We start from the raw sequence: 12,821 nt of genomic DNA on the forward strand, positions 1-12,821 counted from the left end.
ATAACTTCTTTAATGCCAAGAACTTAAGCACAAATCAAAATTAAGAGAAACTTCAGAATGTTCAATTTGCATGCATTTTTGGCTGAGCTTTTGAAGATTCCACATGTAACAGAACCACAACTTTGAATCAAAATTAATATTAAAAACATTTAAGCCATGTGACAAACTTACTGCACAGAGGGAAGGAAAACAGAGTGTATAGTAACAGCACTATGTTTCTAGGAGAGAAAGCAATCACTTATTTCCTTTATCATAATACAAAAGTCAATGAGTCAGCGTTTTAATAACACTAAGTTACTTACTATTTAAGAATTTGCTTTTCAAGTTTTGTCTTTAAAATGTATCCATCCATATATTTGGATTAAATTAAATTTATACATCAATAACATTTTGCTCTTTTTTAATATTATATCTTTCATTTATTTTTAAAAGATACATAGGTCATACACAATATTACATTAAAAAATATAGGAGATTCCTCTTCCAGAATTCTAATCTTAACTATAAACCATAATTTACCAAAACATAGTCCAAACACTATATAATAATGCTACTGTTTCAATTTATATACTTCATCTGAAAAACTTACCTTACAAAGAGGAATTTTGCCCTGTTCTTCCAGATTAAATGTCTCTATGTCTAAAACTTCAAACGATGAGAAAAAAAGATTCAAATAATTCATGCTATGCATTTTCCATCATCGGGCTTTGATAAAAACAGAGCCACCTGGTTTTGGGGCACCATCTCAGTGACAGTCTCTACAGTCTCTACAGAAGCAGACACAATAACCAGTGTTTTATTTGTGGAAGCTGTCTTCTGTTTCTCAGCAATAGCTGCAGAAACAGGAATGATCTCTTCACTTTCAAAGTCATAGTTAGGAATTGACTTTGGTGAGAAATCTGTTACTTCTGATGATTCACTCTTTCTTTTCACTTTTTTATTTTTTAAACAATACTTTGATTACATAAATGTTACAGAGAATATATAGGGGATTCCCATATGCCCTTCTCCCCACACCTCCCACATTTTCCCATGTTAGCAACATCTTTCATCAGTGTGGTACATTCGTTGCAATTCATCGACACATTTTGGAGCATTGTCACTAAGCATGGATTATAGTTTACATTGTAGTTTACACTCTCTCCCATTCGATTCTAAATTATGGCCAGATATATAATGGCTTATATCTGTCATCATCATGTCATTCAGGATGATTCCTAAGTCTCAAAAACACCCCCTATTACACGTGTTTTTCCCTCTCCCTAACCCCAGAACATTCATGGGTCACTGCCTCCAAAACAATGATATTTCCTCTATTGCTAGAATCACAGTAAGTCTATAGTAGAATTCTAGTAGGTTTATTTTAGTCCATAGTTCATTTCTCAATCCTGAGGACTCTGGGATGGTTTGCCCACTCCATTAATTGAGGGGCTTTGATTTCATACATCTGCTGGATGGGACACTCTTGCTTGCAATTGTAGGCACTCTTGGTTCCTTGGTATGTTGTTTGTCCATCATCTCCTCCCTGTTAGTTGTCCTGAGTGAGTCCATTGAATTGGAGAGTAGGTGTTGCAACTCCATTGAGATTCATGTCTCAGTTGGCACATGGACAGCTCAAAGATTTAAGTCTCTTGGATGTCCACCTACCAACTCTAGTACTAATTATAGGTTCAAATAGAAGGACAGAAGAACCTGCATAGGGAAACCACTGCTGGGTCTAACTCTGTCACACTGGGGAACATAAATACCAGATTAGGGCTTTCTGGCAAGAGGCCAAATTCCTGAGCTATCTGCCCTTACTACAGGATCTGGATGTCTCCGTATCCCTGAGGAACTTCACTATTTGGGGTAGTACCTACTTTGGCTGTCAATGAAATCCTGTTGGTATGTGCATAAGCACTATCTCTGGGATGGCCTCCTGACTCACTTTCAAGTCTCAGCCATACAAGCTCATTTGTCTTTAGCTTTCCCCCATTTTGGTCAAGATTTTTTTTTTCCAGATGCATTGATTGTTTTCATCATGCCCCAAGCTGGGGGGGGGGGGGAGCTATTGCTTTTGATTCACTCTTTTTAATCTTCTATGCCACTTTCTGCTTCTCCTGAAGTGTTCTCACCTGAGAAAGGTCTTCTTTCCATATTTCAGGGTTCATCGAATAGATGTGAAGGGATACTCGATAACTTCAAATTGCTTCATCCATTTTATCCTTTGGCTCTCTGTTGTCATATTGTTCTATTGTCTGTCTTCTTATCCTTTAGTTTACACTCTTCCTAATAATCTTTATTTCTAAACTCTTCTCCAAATCTCTCACCCTTGATTTTTCCTTTCAGGCTGCAGCACCTCCTTTAGTATCTTTTGCAAATCTGGTCTTTTGGTATCATATTTTATCAGTTTTTATCTGTGAAGACTTTAAACTTACCCTCATTTTTAAAGGACAGCTTTGCTGGATACGGAATTCTTGCTGGCAGTTTTATTCTTTCAGTACATTAAATGCATAATACCACTCTTTTCTCTCTTCCATGGTTTCTGATGAGAGGTCTGCACTTAATCTTATCTAGTTTTCCTTGTATGCGATGCTTTGCTTTTCTCTTGCTGCTTTCAGAATTCTCTCTCTCTGTTATTTGTCATTCTGAATAGTAGGTGTCTTGGGTAGGTCTATTTGGATTTATTCTGTTTGGGATGTGTTGTCCTTCTTGGATATTGATATTTGTATAAGGGTTGGGAAGTTCTCAGTCATTATTTCCTCAAATATTCTTTCTGCCCCCTTTCCATTCTTTTCTTCTTCTGGGACCCCAGTAATGCAAATGTTTATGCATTTTGCATTGTCATTCAGTTCCCTGGGACTCTGTTCCATTTTTTCCATTCTCTTCTCTTTGTGTTCTCCTGTCTTTTCCAGTTCTGATGTTCTGTCTTCAAAATCACTGATTCTGTCTTCAAGCAATTCAAATGTGCTCTTATGTGCCTCTAATGTATTTTTAATCTTGTCTATCATGACTTTCATTCCCATAAATTCTGTTACTTTTCTTTGCAGGCTTTCAAATTGTTCTTTGTGCTCTCCCAGTGTCTTCTTAATATCCTTTACTTCTTTCGTCATATATTCTTTAAATTCTTTGAAGCGATTTGGAGAGTTGTGTGATTATCACTGATTAATTGTATTAAACCCTATATTTCTTCAGGATATTTGGTTAGTTCTTTTGGCTGGGCCTAGTATGGCTTGTAATTTTTTGCTGATGTCAAGGCATCAGGCATCTGAATATCTTGGTGTATTTCCTCTGATGGCTAATTTCTCTCTCTTGCCTATTGTTCCCCTTCGCCCCCAACAGCTCTTCTTTGATATTTTGTTCAACTTATTCTCAGACTTGAAAATTTCCCAGCTTAGGCTTTCAAAACCAGGCCAGGGAATCACCAGTAGGGTGCAGGTTTTCTCCCAGGGACTGGATACAGAGAGCACAGTTTTTGTCAGTGCAGTTTCCAGAACCGCCAGCAGATGGCACTAGACAGTGCATCTTTCCACAGAGGTGTTTCAGTCTTGGCTTTCCTGTGTTCCTTTGTTGAATCTCCAGATCAGAGATTCAAAGAGGGCTCTGCTGGCCGAATTCACTGAAGGAAAGCAGCCCATCCTCCCCTCCCTTTTCCTTTGAAACATCTGACAGGGAGGAAGATGTCTGTTCCCCTCTCAGTTGGCTACAGTGAGCCAGGGGTTTTACCCCAGCTTAATATCTTGGGGGTGAGGGAGGAGAGCCTCTCCTGGCTGCCTCAGGGGCTTGGGAACTCAGGTTTGTCTTTTTGGCTTCTTCACCTCTCTGTCCCTCACCCTTCTGGGAGTTGTGTAGCACTGTCCTGGTCTGCAGACCCTCACAGCAGTTCCCATGCACAGCTTTTGACTCTTTCTCTGGAGTTTTTGTGAGAGTATCCAGCTCTGCCTGTTAGCCCATCACTATCTTCCCACAATTCCCTCTAAAGTATTTTTGATCTCACCTATCATTTCTTTCATTCCCATGAGCTGTTACTTTTCTATTCAGGTTTTCAAATTCTTCTTTGTGCTCTCTCAATGTCTTTTTTTTTCTCCAAGATGTATTTTATTTTTTTCTTTCCCCTTCCTCCCCCATTGTCTGCTCTCTGTATCCATTCTCTGTGTTCTTCTGTGTCTGCTTCCATTGTCAGGCAGCACTGGGAAACTGTGTCTCTTTTTTTTGCTGTTGTTGCATCATCTTGCTGTGTCAGCTCTCTGTGTGTGCAGCGCCACTCCTGGGCAGGCTGTGCTTTTTTCAAACAGGGTGTCTATCCTTGCAGGGTGCAGTCCTTGCATGTGGGGCACCCCTACATGGGGACACCCCTACACAGGGACACCCCTACACAGGGACACCCCTGTGTGGCATGGTACTCCTTGCTAGCAGCAGCACTGCACATCAGCCAGCTTACCACATGGGTCAGGAGGCCCTGGGTATCGAGCCCTGGGCCCTCCATATGGTAGGAGGATGCTCTATCAGTTGAGCCATATCCGCTTCTTGACTCAATGTCTTCTTTCTTTCTTCTTATTTTAATTTTTTCATTTCTCTACCCTTCCTCACCCTCCCCCCTCCCAGTTGTCTGCTCTCTGTGTCCATTTGCTGTGTGTTCTTCCTTATCCACTTGTATTCTTGTCAGTGGCACAAAGAATCTGTGTCTCATTTTTTTTGTTGTTGTTGCATCATCTTGCTGCTTCAGCTCTCCATGTGTGTGGCACCACTCCTGGGCAGGTTGTACTTTTTTTGTACTGGGCAGCTCTCCTTACAGGGCACACTCCTTGCATGTGGGGCTCCCCTACGTGGGGAACACCCCTGCATGGCAGGTCACTTCTTGTGCGCATCAGCAGTGCATGTGGGTCAGTTCACAGCATGGATCAGGAGGCCCGGGGTTTGAACCTTGGACCTACCATGTGGTAGGGGGACTCCCTATCCGTTGGGCCAAATCCGCTTCACTCAATGTTTTCTTGATATCATTTATCTCTTTAACTATACTGTCTTTCAACTCATTAATTTGATTTTGGGAATTTGTGTGCATCTCATTAGTTTTTGCAAATCCTGCATCTCTTCTGGAGCTTTGATATGTTCCTTTTCTTGGGCCACATCTTCCATTTTCTTAGTATGGCTCATAGTTCTTTGCTGCTATCTAGGCATCTGATTAGGAAGTAGTTTGCTCAGATGCTCAATTTCTTTCTCTTTTGTAGGGATTTAGTGGAGGGAGGCTGTGTGTTACGGCTGTTCTTTGATTCTTGTTTCAACCTGGGTCTTTAGGATTGTCACTGTTAGTTGCTCAAAAGTGGGTTCTGGACCCAGTAATGGGCTGCAAACCTGCTTCCTAGAGCCTTGGGGAAGGAGGCTATAAAGGCCAGAAAAGCCTCTCTTATTTACTTTTAATTTCTTCATTGCAGATCTTTTGTCCTTCAGAAGATGGTGCTCTTTGGCAGTCCTCTCAGTTCAAAGACTGGTTGGAGTGTGTTTGCAGCAAGAGGGACCGGATCAATGTGATAGAGGATCTGCCTGGAGGCTGAGCCTCATAATTTAAACTTTCTCAGAGACAGTTCTCCAACCTTCACTGGCAGCCGCCTCCCTTTTCCCAGGTAGGAAATAATTCCACTGCCCTCTGTGTCTTCAACAACTAGTCCCAGTTAGTAGGGAGGGTATTTGAGGGGTTGGGTCTCTTTAGCCCCTTGCCAACTCCCAAGGCAAAAACTGGCACAGCCACACCTGGCCTGGAAGGGCTCATGGGACACAGCAGACCAAATCTGTGGGTCAAGAGCTGAGTCAGCCTTAGGCTGTGCCCTCTCTTTCCTGCTTCCTGGGAGGTGGTTCCCTGGGGCCCCCTTTGCATCTGCTGGCCCCAAGGTGGAGAATTCAAAAGTGTCTGTTGTGTGGGCGAGGTTGCCAGCAGGAGCAGCTGCCTCTTTATAACTTGCAGTTTGGTTATCACGGTTCTTTTCTTCTGTCCCTCTCTCTCCTGGGCTGTGTCCGGCCTTCACCCAGTGTTCTAAACCCTAGAAGATCCCCCCCCCCGACCCCCAGGCTGTTTCTGCCTGTCCTCTAGCTATTTTTCTGGGAGAGAAGAGAGTTTCATGTCTTTCTAGTTTGCCATCTTCCAGGAAGTGTATATATTAATAGCTTTATTCTATATTTAAGTCTGTGATTCATTCTGAGTTAGTTTGTGTATAAGGTGTGAAGTTTAACTTGAGGTTCAATTTTTGACCAGTTGGTCCAGCATCATTTGTTGAAAAGGCTATCCTTCCTTCATTGAGTTAATTTTGCACTTTAATAAAAAATTAATTATAACACTTGTGTGGGTCCATGTCTGGGTTTTCTTTTGTTTTATAGATCTGTGTCTGTCCCTCTGCTGATACTACACTGTCTTGATGGCCATAGTTCCACATAAAGCCTTAACTTCAAGTTTCCTCCACTTTATTTTCTTTGTCAAGATTGTTTTAGCTATGCTAGGACCTGTGTTTTTCCTCACAATTTTTAACAATAGGCTTATCTACATGTACAAAACCCTTGCTGAAATTTTGATAGGATGTGTATTAAATGTGTAGGTAAGTTTGGGGAGAATTGACATGCTTATTATGTTGAGTCTTTGAATCCATGAACATGGTACATTTCTCCATTTATTTAGTTCTTTGATTCTTTCATTAGCATTTTGTAATTTTCATCATGCATATCCTGTACATGTTAGTTTTATACTTAAGTATTTAATTTTCTTGGAATAAATAGTTTTGTGTTTTTACTTTTGGTTTCTGCCAGTTCATTTGTGGGTTGCAGAAATGCAATTATTTTTTGTGTGTGTGCTTTTTAAAATGTCTTTTTTAAAAAAGATAAATAGATCACACAAAATGCAATTGATTTTTGCATGTTCATCTTGTATCTTGTGAACTTGCTGAACTCCTTTGAGGTTTTTTTTTTTGGTAGATTCATTGGGATTTTGTGTGTAGACTTTCATGTTGTCTGCAAATAGGGACAGTTTAAAATTTTATGGCTTTTTTTCTTTGCTCATTGCAGTTACTTAGAACTCAGTACAATGTTTAATAAGACGGATGAGAATAGACATCTTTGCTGGGTGAAAACATTGTCTTTTAACTTTAAGTATGACATTAGACTTTTTTGTAGATTCTTCGTATCAAGTGTTGGTGATTTCTCTGTGTTGGGTGTCCCCATGACACTCCCAGGTTTGGTGATTTTATTGGAGAACTCACAGGGACTCAGCATGTAGTCAGAGTCATGACTAATAATGATAACCGTGAAAAGAATCAAAGCAAAACCAGCCAAGGGAACAGGTGCATGGAAGTGAAGGTCAGAGGGAAAGAAGCACACATTTCCAAGAGTCCTCTCCCAGTGGAATCACACAGGAGGCATTTACTTCCTCCTGCACCACACTGTGACCACCCACGTGAAGTGTTGTCTACCAAGGAAGGTCATTAGAGACTCAGTGTCCAAGGTGCTCTGTCGAGCACATACTAAAATTCTCTCTCTCTCTCTCTCTCTCTCTCTCTCTCTCTCTCTCTCTCTCTCTCTCTCTCTCTCTCTCTCCCTTCCCCCTCTCCCCCCACCCCGGTTGTCTGTTCTCTGTGTCTATTTGCTACTTCGTCTTCTTTGTCCACTTCTGTTTTTGTCAGTGGCATGGGAATCTGTGTTTCTTTTTGTTGCGTCATCTCGCTCTCCATGTGTGTGGCACAATTCTTAGGCAGGCTGCACTTCCTTTCACGCTGGGTGGCTCTCCTTAGGGGGCACACTCCTTGCATGTGGGGCTCCCCTATCCGGGGGACACCCCTGCATGGCAGGGCACTCCTTGTGCACATCAGCACTGTGCATGGGCCAGCTCCACACAGGTCAAAGCGTCCTGAGGTTTGAACCGCAGACCTCCCATGTGGTAGACGGACACCCTAACCACTGGGCCAAGTCCGCTTCCCTAGGGAGACATTCTTACCAGGGAATGGTGAGAATATTTCTGAAATTCATAGTCCCAGGTGCCAGCTAAGGGCCAAAATTGCAACCAGGCATTTTTAAGGCTATCAATCTCAGGCTTGCTGTGTTAACTCTTTTTTCTTTTTCTTTTGGTTTATCTTCTATTCCTAACTTGCCAACAGTTTGTTCAGGTGGTCAGACTTTGTAAATGATTTTGTAATTTTGTGATTTTGTAATTTTCTACATCAGTTGATATGATCGTGTTTTTTTCTCCATTAGCATGGATATATACATGGCTTACATTATGGATTTTTAATGTTAAACCAGCCTTACTACTTGGAATAAATCCCTCTTGGTCATAATATATAATTCTCCTTATATATTGTTCAATTTGGTTTGCTATTATTTTGTTATGGATTTTTGTATCCATGGTCATGAGACGTCTTGGTCTGCAGTTTTCTTTTTCTGTACTATCTTTGTTTAGCTTTTTATTTTTATTGTATTTTTTGAGATACCGGGGCCAGGGATTGAACCCCAGACCTTGTATATGGGAAGCTGGTGCTCAGCCACTGAGTCGTTTTGGCTTCCCTGAGTTGGCTTTTTGGTTTGTTTGCTTGTTTTTTCTTTTTCTTTTTTAATGAGGCACTGGGTTCCAAACCCAGGACCTCCCATGTGGGAAGCAGGCACTCAACTGCTTGAGCCACATCTACTCCCCTTTGTCTAGTTTTGATATCAGGTTAATACTAGCCTCATGAAATGAGTTGGAGGATGTCCCTTCTATTTTGTGAAAGAAACTGATATTAATTCTTTAAATATTTGGTAGATCTTCCATCAGATTCATCTGGACCAAGTGTATTAGGGTTTTCCAGGGAAACAACCAAAAGGATATATATGGTAAATATATTTATATATTATATATATAAAATATATATATTTTATAATGTAAATACTATGAGATTTATTATAAAAATTGGCTCATTCAAGTGTAGAGATGGGCAAGTCTGAATTCTGTAGGGCAGACTGAAACCTGGGAACTCCAGTGAAGATTTTTGATGAATTTCACAGGAAAAGCTGACTGGCTGAAGTAGAGATGAAAATTCTTCCTTCTGACTGCTGAAATCATTAGTTCTCCCTTTAAAGTCTTCAACTGACTGGGTGAGACTTTTCTCATTTTTGAAGGCAATCTCCTTAATTGATGTAGATGTAGTCAGCCATAGATGCAATCAATTTACTGATGATTTAAATCCAAGAAATATCCTTACAATAATGATCAGGCCTGTGCTTGTGTTGACCAAACAACTGTACACCATAAGTTAGCCAAGTTGACACATGAACTTAACAATCAAACCTGGTGATTTTTTTTGGAACCTTTGTAATTATGAAATCCATTTCTTTAATGATTATTCATTTCTTTCTGACTGAGTTTTAGTAGTTTGAAATCAATCAATTTCTTTTAAGTTGTCGATTTATCAACACAAAGTTCATCATAGTATTCCTTTGTTTCCTTTTAAAGGCTATTGCTTCTGTAGTGACATTCCTTATTTCATTCCTGTCATTGGTGATGTGTGTCTTTCTTTTTCACTCTTATTACAGGTTTGTCAATTTTATTGTTTTTGTTGTTGTTGAAGAACCAGCTTTTAGTTTCATTGATCTTTTTTGCATTCTTTTTAATATATTTTATTAGAGAAGTTGTGAACTTACAAAACAATCATGCATGATGTGAAGATTTCCCATACAATAACCCATCCACCAATACCTTACATTGTTGTGGAACATTTGTTACAGATTATAAGAGAACATCATCAGACTATTACCACTAACTATGGTCTATAGTGTACCTGTATATTTTTTTCCATATCCCCTCTATTATTAACACAGTACCTTCTTTGACATTGATGCACAAATGTTACAATATTGCTGTTAACTATAGTCCATCATAAGTTACATTAATCATGTTGTTCCCATGCATCTCCATATTATTACCATCTTGTAATAGTGATGTACATTTGTTCTAGCTCATAAAAGAACATTCTTGTATTTGTACTATTAACCACAATCCTCATCCACCTCTGGGTTCACTGTATTATTCAGTCCTTAATTTATTCTCCAGCTTTCTTTCAATTGAAATTTTTTCCATTTAAAAATTTATTAAAGTATATCATTCATACATGAACATAAACAATAAGCATATAGTAAAGGTTGTGAACTTACAAAAGAACATGTGTAACATCATACAGTGCTCTCATACCTCATCCCACCACCAATAGCTTGCATTATTTTAAAACATTTGTAACAAATTATGAAAGAGCATTGTCTGATGGAGGAGGTTGCTGTTATGGGGGAAGGAATGGGGTGAGGGGGTGGGGGGTATATGAGGACCTCATAGTTTTTGAATGTAACATTAAAAGAAAAAAGAGCATTGTCAGAGTATTACTCCTAACTATAGTTCATATTTTACATTTGCTATATTTCCCCCTCAAACCACCCTATTATTTTTTCACAAACCATATAAGTTATCTAAAATATACAACCAATTACATTTGGTATAATCACAGAGTTGTGCATTCATCACTTCAAACACTATTAAAGTGTTTCCATTACTTTAAAAAAGAAAAAAAGAAAAACAAACACTATCATACCCATGTTAGCTTTACTAATTACAAATCCTATGATGGGCTTTCACTATTTCTTTTCATTTCCATTTACAAACAATTTTTTAACCAATTCTGCATAGATTAAACCTCAGCTTTTGAAACATTCTCTAACCACATTCTATACTCTGGTGACTGATAGTCTAGCTATTAACTCCTTCAGCTTGCTCATTATATTTAGTTCATAATAATGAAATCATACAGTAATTGTCCTTTTATGCCTGACTTGCTTCATTCAAGATAATGTCCTCTATGGGAAAACGGACTTGCCCCAGGGGTTAGGGTGTCCGTCTACCACATGGGAGGTCCGCGGTTCAAACCCCGGGCCTCCTTGACCCGTGTGGAGCTGGCCCACGCGCAGTGCTAATGGGTGCAAGGAGTGCCGCCCCACGCGGGGGCGGGGTGTCCCCCGCTTAGGGGAGCCCCATGCGCAAGGAGTGTACCCCGTAAGGAGAGCCGCCCAGCACAAAAGAAAGTGTAGCCTGCCCAGGAATGGCGCCACCCACACTTCCTGTGCCACTGACGACAACAGAAGCGGACAAAGAAACAAGACGCAGCAAATAGACACAGAGAACAGACAACCGGGGGAGGGGGGGGAATTAAATAAATCTTCTAAAAAAATTTAAAAAAAAAGATAATGTCCTCTAAGTTCATCCATGTTGTCATATGCTTCATGACTTCATTTCTTTTTACTGCTGCATAATATTCCATCATGTGAATACACCACAATTTTTTTTATCCATTCATCAGCTGATGGACACCTGGGTTGTTTCCATTTTTGGCAATCATGAATAATGCCACTATGAACATTGGTGTGCAGATGTCTGTTTGTGTCACTGTTCCTGGTTCTTCTGGGTATATACCTAGTAGTGGTATGCCAGGTCACATGGTCAATCTATATTCACCTTCCTTAGCAGCTGCCAAACAGGTTTCCACAGTGGCTGTACCATTCTACATTTCCATCAGCAGTGAATAAGCATTCATCTCTCCACATCCTCTCCAACACTTGCAGTTTTATTTTTTTTACAATGAATCAATTTTATTGATACATGGTAATAAAGCATAAATCCATCCACAGAGTACAATCTATGATATTTGGTGTATTCACATATATGTATATTCATCACCCCAATCATTCCCAAAGCACTTTCATTATTCCAATAATAATAAACAAAGAACAAAAATGAACAAACAAAATTCATCACTTCTCAATCTCTCTATGCCTCATCTGCCATACATATCTGCTATTTTTTCTTCTCTGTAGTATGTTTGTATTTATGTTTTGTAAAAGCAATCTTATGTATGCAATATCATCCATATTCATGTTTTACATGAGGTTTAACTAATACAGTCCCATGCTACAGTTTTTAGCTTTCCTTCTGGTAATATGAATGACCTTAGACTTTCCCTTTCAACCACTGTCATACCCATGCAATAGCACTGCTAGTTACAAACACCATGATAAGCTTCCACCATATGTTTTTTCCTTTCAGGCTGCAGCACTCCCTTTAGTGTTTCTTGTAATTCTGGTCTTTGGTAACATATTCTATCCATTTTTGTCTGTGAAGACTTTCAACTCACCCTCATTTTTTTTTAAGTCACTGCTCCAGTGGCCGCTCAAGGGAGAAGCCTGGGGGCTCACGCTGGCCTCACCGCTGCAGCCCACACAGCCACCGCTGCTGCTGCCCACTGGAGCATTCCTGAGGCCCCGCCCAGAGCTGCCTGCTTACACCTGGGACCGGCAGCCCCAAAGCACCCCAAGTGGTGAGTGCCCAGCACAGCCCCCAGTGTGGCCACAGGGCTGCAGCGCCAGAACCAGACCAGTCCAGAAGGGAGCAGGGCAGGGGCGAAGGACCTCGCCCTCACTTCTGAGGGCAGGTTTGCTGGACACAGAGTTCTTGGCTGGCAGTTTTTCTCACTCAGTACCTTAAACACATCATACCACTTTCTTCTCACCTCCGTGGTTTCTGATGAGAGGTCAGCACTTGAGGGCCCAGGGACCTGAGGCACAGGGGAATGTCTCGTGAGGTGACGAGGGTGTCCTGGGCACGATGCTCAAACGGAGCAGGTCAGGGATGGAAGAGCCAGGTGTAAAGCACGGGGCGTCACGCGTCTTCCCAGCACCGTTTGTAAGTGCAGATGCTTAAAGCCTTGCTACCAAACAGGGGCTCAAAAGTGTCTACGCAGCAATTAGAACAATTCTCAGATTTTGTTCAGCACACTTGCCCTTGGTTCCCAGAA

General features: G+C 40.7%; 1 protein-coding gene across 13 annotated transcripts in view; it reads left to right on the forward strand.

Moving 5' to 3' along the window:
* The window catches only part of LOC131278822 (uncharacterized), a 146,963-nt gene that overhangs the window by 65,278 nt on the left and 68,864 nt on the right, over window positions 1-12,821 (forward strand). For 4 of the 13 annotated variants that reach the window (XR_011649106.1, XR_011649112.1, XR_011649101.1 and 1 more), the window contains 4 exons: window positions 5,412-5,600; window positions 8,753-8,823; window positions 8,995-9,084; window positions 12,179-12,344. Coding sequence is in view for 1 of the 13 variants with exons in the window: in XM_071215926.1 (XP_071072027.1) it covers window positions 5,412-5,531 (120 nt within the window). In the remaining 12 variants the exon portion in view is untranslated. Of the gene's footprint in view, window positions 1-5,411; window positions 6,755-8,752; window positions 8,824-8,994; window positions 9,085-12,178; window positions 12,345-12,821 lie in introns of those variants that run through there. The other 9 variants (XR_011649109.1, XR_011649110.1, XR_011649111.1 and 6 more) reach the window with 5 other exon arrangements.

This window comes from Dasypus novemcinctus, chromosome 6 (assembly GCF_030445035.2).
Source record: "Dasypus novemcinctus isolate mDasNov1 chromosome 6, mDasNov1.1.hap2, whole genome shotgun sequence".
NCBI lineage: Eukaryota > Metazoa > Chordata > Mammalia > Cingulata > Dasypodidae > Dasypus > Dasypus novemcinctus.